Here is a 23,341-nt window from a genome sequence, read left to right on the forward strand (position 1 = left end):
GCATTTAAAATGACTAAAAGACATTATTTGTATATTAAAGAAGGTTTGATAAGAATATGTTAATGTATATGATTTGTACTTCAAACTGTACTGATAATAAGACTTAATAATAATAATAATTGTCTAATAAAAATGTATATTGTTTGTAAGTGTGTCTGCTTCCCTTTCATTTCAAATTGGTGAATCAAAACAGATTTATCCTTGAGGTGTGGTAACAATATACTTAAGAATTGTACATGTGTAATCTACCGATGTTGTTCGGTTTCTACCACTTTTGCATGTTGTCCTTTTGCATCCACGGGATGCCCACTTCTACAGATTTTGTTTTGTAAACTTTACATGCAGAAATCAAAATTGACATCTTGTCCGCCCATTCTTTGGTCGTGATATACTGACGAGTTTTAATCAAATTTCGGGCCAGATATAAAATTTCCCTTTTCCCTCTAATATACCTTTGGAACTCATGTCTGGCCCTAAACATGCCAATATTCAATCATATCCAATCACAACAGGGGAACAGGTAGGGACAGATTTGTTAGGCTAAAGTTTCATACAGGTACATGAAAATTCAAAATAACATTGATATATATATTTATTGTCAAGATAATTTGAAAGAAAAAGATAGAATTAAACATCAACTATTTTAAATTTCATACAGTTAATTTAGTAGTATGCTATAAAAAATTAAATATAGTTTATATAGTAAACGGTGCAATATAGCTGGAAAACTTGAAAATTATGCTTTTGCAAGTAGGTGCATTATCTAATATCTTCCTCCAAAAATCTGAATATAGATAATTAAAGAGCCAAACTGTAATTTGGGAATTTTATAAGTAGAGAACATTTATTAACATGCAATTTTGTGTATAACTGATGTATTCAATTAAATTCATAATTAAACATTGGAATGAAAGACAAGTAAAGTAATATACAAGTAGGCAAAACTTGACAAATTATGCTTTAATATATTCACAACACAGAATAATTATCAAAATAATACAAAATAAACAAAGCTTTAAACTCTAGCATAAATATTTTCAATTCTTCAGCTTAAGAAAATTTAAGTACCCTATTTTATTAAAATTATAGTCATGGCAATAGGGGTCAAGTAAGACCAAGTGGTAAAGCTAAACCTACTTGTTATGTAAGAAACAGAACTGCAACTTCTATGCTGAGGATTATATTCAAACATTTTGTTGTTTTTGTAAATATTTTCAAAAAATGGAATTGATTTAAGTAGTTCTAACCATAAAAAAATGACAAAAGCAATCAAAATTACTTGCAAGTTGTTTTAAATTTTGTTAATAAGTTAGATTTCTTGCTTCATAAATTGTAAATAAAATAAATTTTAAGCACCAGAATTGTCCAAAAAGACTAAGAAAAACAATCAAAAAAGCAAAAGGAAAAAAAATGGTTTTTAGATCTTCTCAATTTGTGACCATAAAATAAGTTATAAGGTGGTAAGCCTCTACTGGTATTCTAGGCAACCTGTTCATACTTAGCTTTATTAATTGACTTGGCTAAGAAACAGGCTAATATAGCACCCAAAATCTACAAACATAAAAAAAGCTATCATTTTAAACTGGCGAGTGACGAGTCTTTATAAAAATAATCAAGTTTGCTACATTGACTGAGAACATCTCAAACTTTGTTGTTTTAATCAACTGTTAAACTGTTATAATGTTATAAATATTTATTCATGGAGAACCCATAGTATGTCTTATCTACATAAATATTTATGAAGGCATAGTAATTTTCAATTTTCAGTAGATAATGTTGGAAAAGTCAAAGACTTAAAGACATTGCTGACAGTGACAATGGCAGTAGAAACTTGTTTATATCTTTATTTAGAACAGCAGTCTAACCTACCTGAAAGAATGAGATTCCTAAAGCCACACCTCCAATAGGTCCAAGATTACCATCAATAAAATCTACTACTAGTTTATGACAACCCTAAAAAAACAATACAAAATATCACATGACAGTAAGGATTACAATTTTAAAAAAAATCATGTCTGCAGTTGGGGATTTTTTCAACACTAAAATGAAGCTTATCTTTACAACCTATAATCTTTATTGTGGAACTGCTATTTCTCATGAACTATTAGTTTCTGATATTTCGAGCCCCTTGCAAAAGACTGTTTTGATTTTGAACTTGACTACAATTAGTACTGAGGAGGTCTTGTGACTGGTCTGTAAACTTAATATTGAATACAGCATCAATGTGTCTACTACGTACCCTAGTATAGATATCTGATGTTGAAGAATTAGAGGCCAGTAATCCTGTATTTTTACATGACTTGTCATCCACTTTACAACATGACAGTGGTACAGAGTTAGGTACTTTCTGTTTCTTCTCCCAAGGTGTTTTATACCAATCTTCATAACTTACAATACCACAACATTTCAACTAAAATAACACAAAATACATGTACAAATTGTTTCATAATTTCGCCAAAAGAAGTGAAGGTTATTCGCTAGCGGAAAAGTTTTTTTCCAATTTGACAGTAGTCGACAGTCTACAGTTTAATAGATTTGCTAACATTGCTCACATGCTTCATGTTAGCCTCTGTTTCTGAAACATGTGCTAGCAGCACAAGATAATATCTTCCTCAGAGTAAAAACTTGGGGAACATCTATGACACATTATTTCAAAGAAAAAAGGCTGGACTTACAGTTTTCTGCATATCATTAAAGGAGTTGGTGTATTCATCTTTCCCATCTTCACCATAGATTTCTATAGCATTATTTAATCCTTCTTTAAAGCCTTTCTCCAGCTATGGTAATAGTGAAATATGTTTTAAATCATACTCATTTTGGGCATTTTCATATGGTTCTATGTTCCTAGACCATGTAACATAGCAAGAACATAACATATATAGCTGTATCAGAGTATTACAGGTTTTCAAAAGCTCACAAGCTCTAACAAATACATGTTCTCCAATCTCTAGTAACCTACTTGAAATATGCATTGAAATTAATCTGCTAAAATATGTAAAAGATGAGATTTCAAAGCAATATCATTAGGAACCATTATCATTGATAAGTCAAATGTGTCTGGTAACAGTGACAGAGCCAAAGGGGAGCCAAAGGGGGCAGCTCCCTCTTGCAGCCCCGAAAGCAAGATTTTTGGGCAAAAATCTCAAAACTAGGTTTAAGATTCCGGCAATCTCAGATATCTCGGCCCCCCTCTCGGACGTAAACCTGGCTCCGTCTGGTAAGGACGGAGTTTAAAAGGATGAAAAGTGGTAAACTGAATCCTATGGTTACCTTGTTTCTATAGATTAACAAAGCAATACCAGCACTCAGTTCAACAATAAATATCAGAGCTAGGAATCCACAATACTGAAATTTAACAGAAGATATTTCAAAACTACTCAGGTTTTTGTTCAAATAAGTGTAATATAATGAGAAAACAATAAATCTGTGATTACCAGTTGCTAAAATGCATCTTCAGAGCTGAAGGGTAATAAATAGGGGGATCTTCTCACTTGACCCGTTATATAAATATAATAATTAGGATAGATACTATAATGAAAACATTGTGATATGTCAAGATAAATTCACTTGAATGTGTGTAAGTACTTCTTATCTTTCCCATTTTTTACCATTGAGCTGCTATAATATACACCATTGAATTCTGGTCATGTATACTCAAATGATTTCAAGCGTGCCAGCCAGGTTTTACAATAAACTTGTCATTACCACAATTAAATAGCTCAAAAATTATTTTTGTAAAAGCAAAACAATTTACCATGAACAGAAGGAAGGCATGACCTTTGACAGTACAACAACATCCTAGTGAGCCAATGAGAACAATAACAGCTCCCACTCCTATTAAAACATAGGGTGTTTCTGGATGATATACACTAGACAATTCTAGATATTTATACCAATCTATTTTAGTCTTGATACCAACAGCTAATAGTACTATACCAGTTACCTGTAATCAAATACAAGATTATTTACTTAGGATAAAAGATAGAAGTGGGCATTAAATTATAGCAAACATCAAAACCATATACATAACAAGCTGAAATGATGTAGCAGAAGACATCTGGACAATGCTTTAGAGTACTTAAATTGGATACCATAATTTTTCTTGTTGTTAGGGAGATTCAAAGCTTTGACATCAATCACCTGTCAATTCAGGTTGTATGATAGAATTTGAAGCCAACTTAATACAGAATATTTTCCTACATGATTCTGGAAGTCTTATAATCAATCCTATTAATATCATTCACTATAAGAGAAAACTTTAACCACAATCACCCTACAGCACTAAAGGGATCATAATGAGGTTTTCAAGTCTTTGTGTGATTATCTATTACACCATCTTCACAACGTCAAGAAATTCATTCATAATTCATTTGCCGAATAGGGATCCTGTAATGCTAGGAAAAAAACTTAACCAAATATGATGTCACCTTTGCTATCATATACGATAGTGACGTCATTATTGCGAAATCACAGTGGTTGAAGGAGAAATGAGAAAATGGAATCTATCAGATACACAAACAGAGAATTAAAAAACCTCGGTACAAAAACTAGGACAAGGGTATGGTCACATATTTTCAAATATTAAAGACATAAGATGTACGTTTTTAAAACACATACATGTGTAGTTACATTGATATGAAAATTTCAAAGCATATGTAATGGTGTATTGTATATTTTTTTCTAAATTGGCCGATAAAATATGTTGATTATTTGGTATTATAAAGTTAGACAGTATTAACACAATGAGTTGCTGACAGATAACAAACAAGTTTGTACTACAATCAATAAACCTACACAAATAATTACATTTTATCTGTCAAGAGAATTTATTCAATGAGTAGCATCAATCCTAGCATCTCATTTTCATCTTCTATAAATCACCCAGCGAGATTTCACAATCTGTTAATATTTAGAATCATAATAGTAATCATGCCTATATTTCTAAACGAAAGATGTTCATAATGAAATAATGCTGAAAGTGAAGCCATTTAAATATAAGACAGACTTTGTCATTATAACAGATGAGTCATACTTTCTTCATAGATTCCATTTTGATTCCATTGGAAAACTTGTTACAGCTGGTTTATGTAACATTTTATTTTATATTACTTCCCAATCCCGTTTTCAGTGGTGTTTCTAGGAATGATTTGGTGAATGGTCAAGAGGGGTCCACAGCATCAGGCATTTAAGAGCTAAATGATATAAACTTGGAAACATGGAGGGCCAAAGCTGATAAAGCACCCCCTCGTATAGACCGAAACATCTGCCTCTATCTCTATCTGCACAGCCAAGAGTTCTGGATTCACAGAGTGACGTGATACAAATACCCCTATCAAATATAAAGCCAATAATTCATTCAACTTCATCATGTTGTATGTGATAATGTGCCCATTTTCTCTAAAATATTGCATGATGTATCTCAGATTTTGAGCTAGAATAAACGAAATTTAATTGTATGGTATATAGAATAATTTGTTCACATGAGCTACCACTGTACCAAGTACAAGCTAATTTTATATTATGTTGAATTAATCTGATAATCACAAATATACAGTGGAGTTGAGAGAATTTGAGAGCCACAAATATGGAAGTTTCTTCTGTTTCTTGCTTTACAACTAATTAAATAAATTATTAAACCCCTATACAAATAATGGGTTTAACTTCACATCTGAATACCCATATTAAAATAAAACAACAAGGGAATAGAAGATAATAGAAAATACTAGCCAGTTATAAAATACTTTCTATTTCATTACTTCTATTATAATCATATATATATTGTATGTAATAAAGGTCAGGACAATAGCTTCCTCTGGTTCTGAATAAACATAAATGTCATACATGTATCATATTTCTAACTCAAGGATCCAATATACATGATACATTGATACATAAGTGTACATTTGAAGGCCTCTGAAGCAGCTGTTAACATATGACATCATACAACCCTATGTTTAATTTTATTTATTTTATTTTTTATGATGCAGTATTTTCTGATAATCAGTGTTCAAATCATAAAAACTAATAAACTCAATATTAGTCACACATGACACTTTTTGGCATGTATATGGTACCAGGTTAAACTGCAATCAAATCAAGATTTGATGTAATACTATGTATAGCTAAAAAAACAAGCTATATCAGCTTCATCTTGTGCATGATCTTTATTCAATGTTATTTATTTCACTAAGTTTTAAAAGCAATTCTAATTTAAGAGCATTTCATCAAGGTTTGTTTCAATTGTAACTTTATAATCAAATGATATTGCAATTGTCGCAAACTAGAATAGAAAAATCAATGCTTATATCCTGTTAATTACATAATGAATCATGGACAGAGTAAATACCAGACATATTCTATGTTAATCTTGTTAAATAAATTCCACCTTGATGTCATGTTGTTAGATCTGTTTTATGGGAAATAAACATCTTGCCCTTCTAAAAGTTGGCCATATTACCGAATTGAACTATAGCATCCAATTGCAACATTCAAAATTAAAAATAGTTTTGTTTCCTACTCTGTTTTACCCAGGAGAGGGACAATGTATACCTGAAAAGAGTTTTGCCTGCTCTTTTCTGATTTCCAACTGTTGAGCAATTTGATCTAAGTAGATCTGCCTTCTACTTATGTGTTTCTATGTGCCCTCACTTGGTTTAAAAAATTGTTCCAGTTGGAGTTGCTTAGGCCTATAAACATGAACATATCAATCTATCTAGAAACTGGACATATTATTTAGATTAAGTTAATGTTATTATTGCTGATGATATAAATGAGATGAGAATATCATTAACCAAATCAAGCCATATTGAGAGTTAATTCAATAATTAATTTGGTTGGTAATAAATAGACCGTCTGGTAGTAGTAGAGAGTATTAAAACTAGATCTAACAGCTTGACCAATAATCTACCATACTGAATCAATACCCACAGCTAGTCAGGTTAACATAACTTGTATATATAAAGTCATAACATGACACAAATACCACAACAGACTCAGTTTGGTGGTGGCATAATTAGTAAGAACTATTCCTCAATATCCTTATAAGACCTTTAAGCTTTAACACACATGACCTGAAACTCTATAATATGGAGTACAACCATTATAAGGATTCAAAATAGTTTTTTAGGCACCAAGAACAATTATAGCTCCATTAATCACAATCAGTACCCTGAGTAGGACAGAAAAAAAAGATATAAATTCAAAATGAAGTATTCAAAGCTCAATTCAAATTTACAAAAAAAATACAAATAAGATTTGCACTGTTTTTTTTGGTTTTGTTTTAAATGGGAGCATGATAATTCAGTAGAAAATCAATGAAATCAAATCAATTCTATGATGAGATAATTTCATCAATTGTTTATAATAAAGACAACTCCATGATGATGATTAATTGATGATGATTAATCATTCACTGATCAATAGAACAATCTATATATATACATATATTGAGGGTAAGATATGATAGCTGTAGATTCAAAAGTAGAATCAATAGTTAACATGTTCTACTTTTCTGAATCTCATTAGGCTAATGAAAGAGGCAATGAGAGATAACATATTGCAACACTAATTGATTTGAGAAAAGTCTCAATACAGCTAAACTTGACACAATAAAGGAAGACAAATTTGCAGAGTAAAAGTAGATTGTCAACGAGACCCATCATTAATGTTGGGTCCACGGGGACTGGGCCCCAGTCAACAATAATTAAGCCCCAGCCAACCTTCTCTAGGCTTCTTATTTTCAAATTCTCATGGGGGAAGGCCCAAAGCTCATAGAACTTGTGTAATTTGAATTGTCAGGCCCTGCCAGCACCATCTCGGCACAATATACGAGCCCCATTCATTCCTGGCTACAGGGCTGCCCTCTCAACATGACATTTTTAATTAAATTTTCTTTTTCTTTTCAACCATCATGTTTTTGAAATTGGGATTAAAATGCAAAGAGTTAGACAAATAGACATATATTGGACATGAGTCAAGCATGATTAGAACTAATTGATAGTACCAACTATTCTCTAATTCATTGCAAAGACTCATTAATCACACTGCACATATATATACAAATCAGTCAACCATTTAAAAATGTTTTATTACACATCTATATGTTAAATTCAATTTGTATGTGATATTAGAAAAATTACCATCACTTTATCTATAATACTGTTGTCAATATTTACATACATGTTAACAACAACATGTGGTGTTCAACGGAATTCAATCAATATAATAAATAATTCATAGCTTTGTTTATCTTATATAGGTGATAGTAGTGGTAAAGTATTCAATATACATTGTATAATATAATTTAATTATATTTAATGTTCAGATTTTGTCAATGTTTACATTATTGTTTAAAATACATCTGATTTTCATCAGTTACTTTAATTAAAATAATAAAATAACTCTATATAATTTACATCTTTGTTTATCTTGAATAATATGTATACCTCAGTTTAATATAGATATATTTATATCCCTGTTTATCACAAACAGACATTTAATGTTTATTATGAATACATTTATATCTCCATTTATCAGGAATGACATTCATATCTCTCATTATCATAAATAAATATGTTTCTGTTAATCTTGAATAATATGTATTCCTCGGCTTAAATAAGAATAACATTTACATCTCTGTTTATCATAAAATGCATTTAAATCTCTGATGATCATCAATAACTTTTATATCCTTGTTATATATAAATCTATATCTCTGATTATAAGTAAAAATATAGCATTCACCATTTATATCTCTATTTATCTTGATTAGCATTTATATGTTTTTCATCAAAGGCATTCATATCATGAGCTGTTTATATATATATATGTGTTTATCATTTATGATGAAAAACTTTATTGATATCTCTGCTTATAACTCTGTGTATCATGAATAATATTTATATCTCTGTGTATCATGAATAATCATGAATAATATTTATATCTCTGTGTATCATGAATAATATTTATATCTCTGTTTATCATGAAAAACATTTATATCTCTGTTTATATATCATCAATGGCATTTATATCTTCTACTTGATCCTAGATTACAACAATATGAAATGGTCTGACACATATATCATTCATTGAATTATTTCTTTAATCTCCTTGTATATTAATTGGCCATATCCAATGATCTATATGAAGATCTTATGAAGTTTAATGTAGATAGCTTCAAGATATATAGCAATTATTCTACCATCATTGTAGAGCAATCATAATGACATAGAATGAGATACCTAATTTACACAGCAATGAGGACAAAAGTTTAAATAATTGAATGCCAACTTCTAAAAAAAATACCTATATGCTCCAACTGTTGTCATAAATATACAGCTAAATAGGAAACGTAACAGCTAGGGTGTTTTATTAAATATGCCATGGTGATAAGTTGAGAGAATTTCAACTCAAAACAATCAATAAAGTGCGTGTACATAAAATACATTATAATCATCTTGGAATTCAGACAGAGCTGAAATTATTCTACCATATTGGAACAATTGAAACATTGTACTTACCCAAAAAATAAAATTAAACACCATTAACAATGTCTTCATACAGGTTACGAGTGGTCCTGTTTGTAGGGTAGATTGTGTTCTTCCTTGAGTCATTTTGTCGATATCCAAGTTAAGACTATAAGCAAGTACTTCTATATGCCAATATCTCACCGTTATTATCAACTAAGTCCAATCAGGTGCCGTTAACAACTCAAGTAGGCATGCGTCAATATATAGGAAGTCAGAAACGATTTAGGTTTATTTTATTCGTCGGTGACCAAATTAGTGATTGGTGTTCAATAATTGTTCAGTGTGGTGATTAAATAAACGATATTAATTTGTCAGAGTATAATTGTATTATACGTAGCCTATAGATAAATTGTAGGATTTGAGGACCTTTTCATGTTAGCCGCTGGGCCACATACTTTTTAACGACAATTACTGACAGATATAGTTGTGCTCAAAGCTGTACCCAAAACTTGTATAGAGTGGTTAAAATATTATAATTGCAACGGAATTATTGCATAGTCGGCCTTTATTCTGCATGCTTTTATACGCTCAAACTTTGAATTGAACTGTTCTTCTAATACATTGAAGCTAGAAAAAATGGTCGTATCAAGGTCAAAATTGTCACTGAAATTTCGTCCATTTTTACCATTTTCTGCATTAAATACAAAATGTAATATTGTTTCTATAGGTTACAATGATCTTCGACAAAAAGGTGTTGCAATTACGTCGCCTTGATATCTATTTCAGATCAAGGTCATTTTTGACGCCAAAAGTGTGCAGGCGGCGAAATACTTGAACACAATATTTCTCACGTTCCTCCCGCACTTAATTTGACCTGGTTGATGATGGACGATCAAGATTGTTCTGTAGAGTAGCCGGTGGTTAGCCCGTGGCCAGACTTTTTTTTGTCCCGGGACACTCGAGGTGTTTTGTAGCATTGATGAAATGGGTCAGTTTTCCGAATTTTTTCAAGGAGGGGATTGCAAAATTTTGTAAGGGACGCTGGGGTGCACGGTTGGCCCCCGTCAATAAAATCATGGTTGTGTCACTTTAAACAACCAAGAATTCTTACCTCCACACTAATAACTATAATTAGACTCAAGTTTGACAAAAGAAAATATAACAATACAAAGCTAGTTAATATTGATTTTATGTTAAGATGTTTTAACAAAGAAATAACAATATAGTGATTTGGTATATCAACTCTTTGCATTCTGACCACAGAAAGCTGCCACTGTGCCTAGCACAATCCACTATATATTTGTAAGAATTCTCTGTCGTAAGATTGGTCTGTTAATTAATATGAGTGACCAAACTTTTTTCCCAGGGTTAAAAGGATATACCCCAAAAAGAATTTGGAATGCTGTAAATATAAATCTTCCAACCTTCACCTTGAAATATCTTTTAAATCTAATTCATTTCATTTTCATTTTCAATAACACAAGATAATGATATAACATGATTGTCAAGTTTCCTGTCTTTTTCAGTAAAGTCTAAATTTGAACTGATATTTAAGATTTTGGAGCATTTTTATTTTATCAAAAAGTTACCGTATTTTGGTGTCTCCGGTATGCCATCTCCAAATTTTTCGTCAAGGGGTGTGTATTACGCGTAAATAGATTTCTCCAGATTTTGATGGAGTAAGGAAGGATTGCGCATTGTACACGGGTGCGCATTATATTTGGAATTATACGGTATTCAAGATCTAAAATAGATGTAACAAATTTTTTTACTTTGAGCATTATCAATAACAGTTTGATGTATATTCGAATGCGAGTCTGGAGTCATTGATGAAAATGGGCGACAGTAAAAAAATATATTTTGCATAGTGGCCAACAATGATGTATATGTATTTCAAACATTATATAATGTGGTTTTACGTCATTAATTCTTATAATAATAAAAAGTTCATATCTCTTTAAAAAGGCTCCAGCCATGTCACGACAAATAAAAATTTCAACAATAAAATATAAATGTCTCATGACCATAAACTATTACTTTTTGCTATATATAAAAACAGAAATAACACATAGAGTATAAAAGTTGCTGACTCTTACCTGGCTCAGTTAATTTTGTGGATATGTGGGGGTTATTTTTGACATTTTGGTCAGATGAAAGACAAACATGACCCTTTTTTTTTAGGAAAATAAGAGATAAATTTTAAAAATTATCCAAGAGAACAGCAATTTGTCTATCTCTATCTTCATGGTTTCAAGTAGAATATATTTGACAAAGAAACATGCCTGAAAACTTTGAACCTTGAGGGAATTTGATAAAACAGAGCCTTAACTAGTATATTGAATGGCTTGTAGATGTAGATTTAATTGCCTGATAAGCATCAATAAAGATGAAGAGTCAGCAACTTTCATGCTAGAGTTACAGAGAAATGCCAAGATTCTAGATGTATATTTTACAGTCTCTATTGATCACAATTCACCTATTCACAAATAAAAACAATTAACAATAATAACAAATAAAATACAATGGTTTTATCTCAAGTTTTTAAGAAGACAAATTTCTGGCAGGTTCATTAGCTCATTTCCACATTTCATACAAATTTACATTCATCTTTATCCTTATTCTACACTATAATACTAATGTGATGAGGCTCCTTGGCCAATAGTGTATTGACACACTGCTATGATTACCAATAACACATGTTAATTTCATCAAGTAATAATATTATCATTGATTGATTAATTATATATTCATTTGGTCTAATTAAACCTGCTAAGTTTATTTTGTAGACTACAATGATGTCTGTATTTTATAGTAATATTCATAAAGAGTAAACAAGTATTTGGTAGTACAGTAACAATCACCAGTATGAAATATTCATACACTTCTTTTTTAACTGAACATTATTACAAAGTTTTCTCAAATCTGTCAAGAATTGTGTCATTCAAGAATTTTTTCATCAAGAGTGTTCACAAGCTAAAAAAAATTTAAGAACAAGGGCAAAAACTCATATTAAATATTCTTTGAATCTTCTTATAAAAATCCAAAAATATATTTAGATCAGTATTTTAAACAGTAATCTTAAATCTCAATTTGAATATTTAAATAGGACACCCTCTCAAGCTACATAACTGTCATGTATAAATATATTTAATAAGTCTTCACTGGTTAAAAATCCTGAAGTCAGGACTACTATACATATGTGTACATACAGAATTCACATTCAATTTACAGTATAAAAGTATCAAAATATATTAACTTAATATCAGCTCTTTGGTTTATTGGCAATAACTTTAATAACTCCAGTAAAATCAGCAGAAATAATAATTTGTCCGTGTTCGTCACTAGTTTGTGCTGCCCCCTGTTGCTCGGATTTCTCCTCAGTTTTATAAAATAGTGATGGGTTTGGTGCAAAAATAGCGGCTGTTACTACAGCATTGTGAACTGAAACATAAATGAAATAAATATATAATTTCACAGAGTGGTAGTAAATTTAGAAAGTGTAAGAATCTGCAAGCAATTGAAATTTCAAAGACTCTTAATTCTTTATTCTCTTTATTTCAGTACTCTGTGGCCTCAAGCCTATAGTACAATAAATATAATTATAATTTATAATATATATAAGAAAATATCCATCATTATGTACAATTCGATTAACATATATACATTCCTATATTACATAAACCAAATTGATATCAATATTATAGTCTTGTCATATTTCAAGCATTTCAGCTCTAACTGCCAATCCCTTTTTAATAAATATTGCCAGATTTCTAATAGTTACATTAGATTCACTTTGAAATAATAGTTTTAGTTTATCTGTTGAAGGATTTTTATGGTAATAAATGGGAATAAAATTTGTACAGAGATCTGATAATATAGGACATATTAAAATAAAATGGAATTCATCTTCCACGGCATTCATATTACATAGTTCACATATTCGTTCATTTCGAGGTATTTTATTTCGACTTTTCACTTCTTAGAGAATCCACCCACTGATCTTGTCACCAATCTGAGGGGCTCTAATATGGGACCATCCAGTTGGTCAAAGATGCCAGCAATCATTCAATTTCTTGATAAGAGCACTACACTCAGGTGCTTTGAATACCTGACCTGAGACTATCTCTGTTTTCAAAACAGGAGAGTGAAACATTCATGCAATCTATTAAGGAAACAAATTATTAGTTACTGACCTTTAATGGCTTCCCAGAAATCGTTCCTATCTCTTCTAACAGAAGAAAATTTATTGTAGTCATGGTGCACTTTCCATATATACAGAAAATGATCTTCTGATCCACAGACCATATACTTCTCATTTGCACTGAAAATATATCATAACTTCATTAGAGAAAAAACAAATGTTGTAAAAAGTCATGCACGAGAACATTTAAAAGGTGGGAACACAGCATTTTAGTTTAATTTAAAAAAAAAAAGGTATTAAGATCTCTCCACTCAAATGCAAGTTTTTTTTTATAAAATGGAACAGATACATTAACAGTGGTAACTTGTTATCTTGGAAAAGATATCATAGGTTAACTCTACAGATTTATTAATGTAGAAGAAATTGATTTTGCTTTATTCTCCATTAACCTGTCATTAGAATTTGTACCTTGCTTTTTTACATTTATAGAATGAATTAGTACCTACCTTAGATTAGCTTTAATTTGACTACTCTGATTGGTACTGCCTTTATATTTACATGATAGTGTTAAATCTCTTAAATCATACATTCTAATACGAGAATCATTGGACGTAACTAATAACTGAAGAAAATATATTTTTGTAACTTAATTTTTAGTGGATTTCTATTTTAGCAGTTTGGGCATACATCACTCATTTTAGAATAGACAGAACTCTTTTTCTATATCAAGATCGCCTGAATTTTGACATAATCTATGCCAACCTATGAACAGATGTGACTAACTCTGAACAACATAATTATGTTTAACACAAAATAACTTAAATATACAGAAAATATTACCTTATCTTCAGAATGTAATGGTTCAATTCCAGTTATCTTTCGTCCTTTAGCATTTTTACCACGCGTTGAGCGTACATGGATCTGAGTAAAATACTTTAATTGCTGATAATGAAAAAAATTACATAGTGTGAAAATCTAAGTAATAATTTCAACACGATATGGACCTTTCATTGATGTTAAAAATTGTATTATTGTGTAGGACTACTTTGAAATCCTTATCAACAGGTAAAGCCCAAACCAATAGCTTTCAGTTTGTCTTATTCAAGGGCTAAGTTATAAAAATATACAATCAATTTAGAAATAAATCAGGTTATGCTTATCATTCCAATGACCAGAAATCATTTGTAACAAATTATATCACTTTTACAAGCACTATACATATTTGTCCATTGACTCAAGCCCAATGAAGATTTGGTTAACAGATTGTTGCTCAATAAAGTTATCATTATTATTATAAGGACAGAGCCCAAGTATATCCCTTGAAAAGAATAATGATTAAACATAAACATAAAACACCCTTACCTCTGTATTATAGAATATACATTTTCCATCATAAGTACCAACTACAGCATATTTACCATTCTGACAGAAATTAGCTGTAGTTATTAAATTACTGGACCCCCGTACTTCACTCCATAGAGTAACTTTCTTATCAGGTATATTCCATAATCTTAATTTACCATCTAAACTACCACTTAAAAAATAACGATCATCCTAAAACATCAAATTTATGAATTCAAAATAGTTTTTAATGATCCATTTCAACAGAGTTATATTTGTTAATTTATTAATTATCTAATATTTCTATTTATTTATCCTAAACAGATATTTGTGCACTATTCCCCAATATCCTATTAACTTACCTTTGGGTGAAAGACTATAGCAGTAACAAAATCTATATGTTGAAAAGTACATAAACATTCTCGTCTTGATATATGCCATAATCTTACAGTTTTATCCATTGATGAAGATAATATAAAATAATTCTACAAATTGAAAAACAACATATGTAATTATTATGCATTATATAAAGTCTGCTTTTTATGGTTCCTTTCTACAAACATTTGGGAGATGAGCCTGAAGTAATTTCTGATTAAATGTTATCAGCATACAAATGGAAATAACTTTTAAGAAAGCTTATCACTACTTTAAATATGCTTTCATCAGTGAACTACAGTAGTACTCTGCAGTGTGCATCAAAGAAAATTGTATAATCAAAACTATGAGAAGTATATAAGGAATATAATTGAAATATACTGAACTACAAATACTTACTTTAGACCAAGAAATATCTAATAGATCTGCTAAATGACCACTATATGAGAAAAATGGTTTCTTTTTAAATGGCGCTTTGAGATCTTCTTCTTCATTTAAACTGGCTCCCTGAAAATTAAAATTAACATAAATCTATAATGAGGACATGGTATTGTCAGGAATAAAACAAATAGATAACAATCTTTACCTGTCATGAAATCAAATGACCTACAATGTTTGTCAATGAGAAACCTTACAAGAGCTCAAAACATCTTAATAATAAATCACTCGAAATACAAGACGGAGTGACAACTTTCCTTTAGTCTTTCCTATACCTTTCACCTATTTCTATTTTCTCACTCTCTTCGCTATCAACTCTTTCATAAACTACTCAAAATATAGTATATAAAACATCTTTCTACATATATTTTTATGTGTATATTCTTTTGAACCATATTATATGTAATATGATATAATGTAAGGTATATGTTCATGTTTGTATATTTTTGTAAATAAACTTTACTAAAGAAAAAAAAAAAAAAATGTCAATGAGAGATACAATTCTTATGTTATACATAGTAACTGGTAAATCTAAGTTATCCATTAATTGTACTATATCAACTAGCTGATTTTACACACAAAAAATACAGTTCAACTTACATTTTCTGATGAAATAGAATTCAAACTTTCATGTGATTGTGCTGGAGAAACTTTCACTGAGAAAGACAAACAAAATTTCAATAGAATATTTACAACAAAGTTATCTTAATGATAATATAAATACAGATATGTCAACTTTCAAAAGGTGTTATTTTCATACTTTTATCAATGTTTTAATGCTAAATTGTTAGTTGTATTGGAGATCAACATGAAAGTTAAAAAACTAAAATATAAGCAACCTTACCATCTGAATATTTTTGTCGTAAATCATCAAAATGTGAATAGGCTGATTTTAAAACCCAAATTCGCAAAACACCATCTTGTCCACCTGTTGCCTAAAAATGAAAGATACAGAAATTGTATTATTTTCAAAGTCAGTTGAAATTTCAAGTCAGAAGTATTAAGGTGATAATTTGGTCATAAATATAGATCATACAACTCATGTTTAAACTGTTCTTAGTCCATGATAAATTCCATGATGACACAGTTCGTATTTCATGAAAAATCAGTAATAATATTTACCAATAATCTCCCACAATGTGAAAATTTCATTGTCCAGATAGCACCCTGAAATAACAATATAAATCAATTTTACCATTGAGACAATTCTGAAAATAACTGAATCTGACAGAGAACAAAAGAGTTTCTCTATATATTAATAAAAAAAAACCATTCAATTGTCAATATCTATATATATTTATTTCTTAATACTGACCATGCAAATACAATGAAAGAAAAATAGATTTAGTCAAAACATTTCATACAAAGGATACCTAGAATAATTCTAGAGTTACAAACCCTCTCAAACATAAAGAGAGTCTACTGTATGTATACTTACAACATGTTCACCACTCATATCTTGTAACATTTGTAACTGAGCAAAATCATATGGCCCTTTATTATTACCAGATGATTTGATTTTAAACATTTTACCATCAAATGATACTTCTTTTTCTACACTTTCTTCTTCTGTATGTAATACTGAAACATTGTGACAAATTACAGTGACATCAGGTGTTCAGTGTGACCTGAATTATAAGTATAGCTTCAATATAAGCCAGTCGTATTTCATGTCCGTATTTGTGGCTTGTGGCTAAGCAGTTCAAATCACTAATGTAGAGTAAATAGAGTAGACAGAATTCAAATTACCATTATCTGCAACATTCTTAACTTTCTTCACTGTTCTACCCATTTTTCTTCCTAAAAACTTCTTTAACTTTTTACTACAATATTCAGAGTAAAATTTCAAACTTAAACTTTCTATATATCAAAGTAGCATGTTACCAATTGTTTAAAAAATAGAAATCATGTTTTTTTAACATATTGGTTTGACTTTTTTTTTTCAAGGCTTATTCTTACTAGCAAACACATCTTACATTTGAAAATAAAAAGTGTACTTACGCCTTTTCTTTGGCTTTAAGTCCTGATGTACCAAGGGTACCTTTCTCTGATCTAGTATCTTCTTCATCGGTACCTATACTAGGTGCTAGTGATTGACTGAAAATATACATAATAGAATATTGAGTTTAACATGGTAATCAGAAACATTATAGCATATTATTAAAACTCTATATTTGATTCAACATTTTGTTGTTTACAAAATGAACAAAATATAATCATTATGAATATTCTATAATGTATTTCCAAGTTAAGACAAAATTTAAGATTAAACTGTTAAATAAGATTTAATTTATTAGTTTTATAGAATTTGGCAATTAAGAAGAATATTAATTCTGTCTTTGCAAAGTCATAATTTTAATGATCATTTTAAAAAGAATTGAAATATCAGCTTCAAAATAGTAGGCCTACTATTAGAATGACTTTCATTGGCAGCAAAAAACGTGAGAACACATTATCACTTTGAAATTTGATTTGACAGAGGACATTTTTTGTTCAAATTTTGGATAGCCCAGACCTGACAATCAGTCATCAAAACCATACCAACAAAGTTCACAAAACTTACATTAACTTAAACACATCCATTATCTTCTATGATAATCCCATTTATTTCACAGACATTCTACTTTATCCTCACAGCATGTTCCCAATAGATGATAAAGATACTCATGAAAGCAACAACATCTCTGAAGCCTGACCACAGTTCATTTTATAACTCTTTAGTTCACTTACTACAAACACTAATTATTATATCACTATGCTACTGTAGGACTAATAATAGACTTAATTACTACCATATAATCAATTAAACAACTACTAAAAATACAGATAATCTCAATAATCCATTTATCTATTGTTCTCAAACAATTCATGCTTTCTATAATGTAATCAGACAATTCTTACATCAGAGACCATTGTAATAAGGTCAACTCACTAACCAACCAGAAACACCATCACACCTGCACTGCAGTCCAAATTAGAAATACTGACTACCATTAACTAAAGTTGGTAACACTCAGTAACGACAGGTGAAATATATTTCAAATATTGAGAACAAAATGTGATAGTTGATCATTGGATGATCTCATACCCATGTCAACTTTGTAACAAACAGTAACTTATATCAGGTGGCCCAGAAAAACAATGAAACTTTTTGTTTCAGGATTTTTCATACAGTATCAAAACTAAGATCAAACTATATTATAGGCTTGTATTTCAGACTGGTTAAACCTATAGAGCTGTAATATCTTATATTTATGTCAATGTGGTTTTTTCTTTACCACCCAGTACACTGTATATGTAAATCCACAAGTTCTGTCCACCAACCTTTACTCATTAATTGCTGAACAACTGGACAAATGATACAAAATTTTAGAAAGGAGTTTAAATAAGACTTACTCATCTTTTCCCATCTCTTGTGTTCTTTGTAAGATATGTAATGCTAATGGGTTTAATGTTGAGGGTATGTTTTCTTCAGCCACACTCAATGGTATTTGATTGCCTGTATCTAGATCTAATATCATAACAGATTCTAATATTTCCTGTAATAAACATTAGATATCATAACTATTCCATAACACCTATTGCCACTCAGTGAGTCATTATGTATTTGTGTGTACCTTTCAATGTGTCTACACTCCAAATAGCAATACTTAGATATCATCATTCTTCAAAAAGAATAAAGGTCATTGTTTAAAAAACCTATTCTCCAAAATAGTCTGTTACATGTAAATCAGAATTTATCTTCATTTCTGAAATATGGCCTCTCATCAATAAGTACAAAGGCACAAAGGATTATAGTTCCTTTAAAATCATAATGAAAAAAACCAAATTGTATACCTGATCAGTTAGCGATCTACCAGAACCAGAACGAGGTCGTACAGCTGATTCTGGTGACTCTTGAGAATTCTTTTTTCTATCTCGAAGCTTGGGACGACAAGTCTTTTTACGCCCTGATTCAGTGTCACTACCACCTAGTAACTCATCATCAGTTAATTCTTCTAAATAATAACTAGTCATATCTAGTGATTCTACATCATTATCAGAATGTATAGCATCTACTTCAGCTTCCTGTAATATATTTATAGTCATAAACAATTAGAATGAATTGTATAAATTTTCTTTTTTCTACAGCTGATTTGGCTGGCAGGCATTGTCGTACACTATGCAATGAAGGAATTCTGGTGGGACAGCGGCAGTAGACTACTCTTTTTCCATTGACTAGGGTAAATGAAATTAAGTGTTACATCCCACGTTTTTGCATCTGATTTAGGCTAATAAAGATTGGTAATGTCATGCAATGCACACAAGGGAAATTTTGCACGGAAAAGAAGTAAGAAAGAGGAAACAGCTTTTTCTCCTATTTTTCAAGGTAATCACCTAGTTCATTCATATTAATATAATGTAACATTATGTAAGTTGAGTTTGACTGTCAGCTTTATAAAAATATAACTCTGCTATGTCTCAAGGCATCAACCAAAGTAAGAAGATATGCTCAAACATATGAAAGCAAAAGTTTTCTAGTAATTGATCACCTTATAGATGTAATAAACCAATGTATAGATAGAAACAATTAAACATAAAATAAAAACGAATTTATCAAACCTGAGATGTTATGTGTCTATTTCCACCAAGAGCACTGTCAATATCTAATGATCTGAATTGATCATGATGAATATGTTTAGCAGATGTGCTCGGAGTAGGGGGAGGTAACCCTGGATTTATAATTTCAGACATGGATGATATACTTCCCTAAAATGAACAAAATAGACTTGTATCTGCACAGTTATAAGAAGTTTATAAGAAGAAGGCATAAACATTTGAATCTGAAAATTTGTCATTGAAATTCCATATACATGTTCTTTGCATGAACCTACCTAGGCATGTATTCGGGTACATCGAGACAAATTCAATGAAAGCACTGGCCCAGGTTGTTTAATTCGAATGTGACTTAATACAGACAGTCTGTGGCTTCATGTCTTTTGGCAACTTTGCAAAACATGAACAATAACAATCTACCACATTGCAAGGTACATTTTCCATGAATGGTAATCAATGTTTATTCTTGGTATTTCTTATAATCTAGATGAAAGAGATGATAAGGTTGATAACTCACTTCATCATCCCTTTTCTTTCTCCTAGGTGGTGCTACAGGTTTTAAAAATGACGTAGGTGGTGTACGTGTTTTAGTGCTTTGTACAATATCTGGTTCATTTCGAGCAATTTGTTCCTCTTTAATAATATCATCTACAACTAATTCAGCAGACGTGGAAATGTCTTCCTGTTTATCAAAAGATAATGATTTCTCCATTTCATCTTTTTCAGGATTGAATTTGCTGATATTTTTCTCTAAATTTTCTATAACTTGATTAACACTAGAACTATGAATAATTTGTGACGTGTCACGTGGTAAGTCGCCCCACGAACCTGAACGTTTTCGTCGTAATCTCAGCAGATATTCTTCGCTATCCGAATGATTGTTTTCCATTTTCTCGATGGTGTGAGATTTTGTCCCTGAGTTTCCCACAATATTTTCAAATATTTCTGATAGAGAACTTTCATCTGTAGATTCTTCCACTGATATCATTGTATCAACAGTTTTAATTGGTGTACTCTCTGTTCCAATTAACTGTCTCATTTCTAATAACTTTCTCCGACGCTGTTCATCTTCATTAACTTGTTCTACAGTGTCCTGGAATTATAATTAGTCTTCCAAAATAGAATTCAAAGTGTAAGATAAAATTATAATAAGATTTCTATAAAGTGGATGTTTGCCATAAGAGGCATTACCTAATTATTGAGTTAACCAGTTGATAGCTATTTCATAAATCCACATCAGATATACGATATACAGTTTGAAAAGTGATAAAGGTAGGTCCAATTCCTTGAAAATTATTGTGCAACTGTACACAAAACCAATTAGTCAAAACAAAATGAAACAAAATTAAGATAAATGTTATCTAGTATGCTATGAGGGTATACTTGCTATCTTGATTCATTAACATGCACAATGTTCAAATCACAAACACACATTTCCATACATTACCTGGAATTCAGCAAGTTTCTTCTTCCGTAGTAAAGATAAACGTCTTTCAAGGTCTTCATCTTCTTTCTTTCTTCTGAATTGTATAATAAATAGAATAGATTGAGAATATACTGAAAAACTTTGGCTTTGGACGGATAAAGCTCACTTTATCGCACTCTTCATGGCCTGACATGCTTAATCTAAGCAAAAACAAATGAGATTAGGTATTGAAATAATATTTTTGAATGACAGTATACAGGGATCCCAGTATGGAACAAAAATAAAGATGAAATTTAAAAGATCAGCTGACGGTTAAGAGGGGCAAAGGCCCCATGTGGGGATACTTACACCAAAACTGATTTTTAAAAGATAAGTTGATGATCAAACTTTTACCTACCTTTCTTCAGCCCTTCGTTTTAATTCTAATATTTTTTTTTCTTCTTCTTCTATGTCACTCAACTAGACAAATATACAACAATTTCAAATCAAAGTTTCAGCAGATTCTCAATGATGAGTGACAATTTTGAATTTTCATTGTGGGTTGTTTTCTGTTAAACTAAAATGAAAACTAATAATAATACAGATTGCTATTCTTAAGCTTAAATATTTTATAAGAATCTTATGACTTACCGCATCAGAGCTTGCTGAGCTGCTTTGAACAGGAACAGTCAAAAATGACCTGACAATAAAAAGAAGAAAGTTAATGGTTAACTCTGGTTTAGAGGCATCTAATCTAGACCTGTTTACATAAGGAAGCTACGAATTGTAAAGTTCTCTGTCTAGACTAGTAGTAGCTGGAGTAGAGTTATGTTTAGTTTTATTCGAGAGGCAGATTTAGACCTGGACACGATAAAATTTTTACCATTTACACAACTACAATTACCGGTACCAGCGCTTTGAGAACAGTTCAGTAATTGTAGTGATGAAGACAAAAGCAATTCCTCTGCTTGCAGAAACTGTGGGAAAAGATCAAAGTTTCTAGACATATGCACAAGAACTGTTCTGGGAACAGATAAATTTAAAACGAAATTATATCTGTTCAGTTCTGAGAAGTATTATTATGTGAACATCTCATTTGGTAGTCTTGAGGTAAACCAATCTCAGAACACTCGCCCATTTACACTACTAATTTATTAACCTTCACAGCAGAACAGATAAGTCTTATGATGCAAACGTAAAACAGGATAATATAAGCTTACACCTATCTATCAAGATTTTTTTCTCATCTGACAGATGGGCACAGGCATTGATAGGTGTCCTCAGTCTCACTCTCTGGTGAGTCAATGAATTGGCATTAATTTGATAACAATCTACATACATACATGGTAGACAGCACTGTCACTATTAATATTATGACAAGTAAACTGACTATTGATGTCATTATTGACAGTGTCACTGTCAGTGAATGATGACAATAATGTGTAATTTGTTTCTATTTACTATGGTATTTTTACTACTCATCTACCACTCTGTCAGTATCTCATCTGTGATCCTTTTATTTTTATTCAATCTGTTTCTGTGTGAGAGTCACTTAGTAAGCTTATACTTACTGAAACG

The 23,341-nt window shown here is 30.7% G+C and overlaps 2 protein-coding genes across 2 annotated transcripts; both read right to left on the minus strand.

The window, feature by feature from the left end:
* Positions 1-575: 575 nt before the first annotated feature.
* Positions 576-9,662, minus strand: LOTGIDRAFT_204033 (hypothetical protein). Its single transcript, XM_009058286.1, has 7 exons — positions 9,519-9,662; positions 3,755-3,943; positions 3,271-3,345; positions 2,676-2,777; positions 2,240-2,410; positions 1,870-1,953; positions 576-1,551 (listed from the first exon to the last, which is right to left on the minus strand). The coding sequence occupies exons 1-7, from the start codon at positions 9,609-9,611 to the stop codon at positions 1,480-1,482; spliced, it is 786 nt and encodes a 261-aa protein (XP_009056534.1). The 5' UTR covers positions 9,612-9,662; the 3' UTR covers positions 576-1,479.
* Positions 9,663-12,729: 3,067 nt separating this feature from the next.
* LOTGIDRAFT_120142 (hypothetical protein) lies at positions 12,730-19,779 on the minus strand (the record flags this gene model as incomplete). The annotated part of the gene is made up of 15 exons (XM_009058287.1): positions 12,730-12,908; positions 13,661-13,788; positions 14,115-14,230; positions 14,449-14,550; positions 14,971-15,162; positions 15,312-15,434; positions 15,724-15,855; positions 16,363-16,418; positions 16,607-16,697; positions 16,885-16,929; positions 17,201-17,343; positions 17,512-17,585; positions 17,764-17,841; positions 19,159-19,301; positions 19,600-19,779. The coding sequence occupies 15 exons, from the start codon at positions 19,777-19,779 to the stop codon at positions 12,730-12,732; spliced, it is 1,782 nt and encodes a 593-aa protein (XP_009056535.1).
* Positions 19,780-23,341: the final 3,562 nt, after the last annotated feature.

The sequence above is a fragment of the Lottia gigantea genome (assembly GCF_000327385.1).
Source record: "Lottia gigantea unplaced genomic scaffold LOTGIsca_33, whole genome shotgun sequence".
NCBI lineage: Eukaryota > Metazoa > Mollusca > Gastropoda > Lottiidae > Lottia > Lottia gigantea.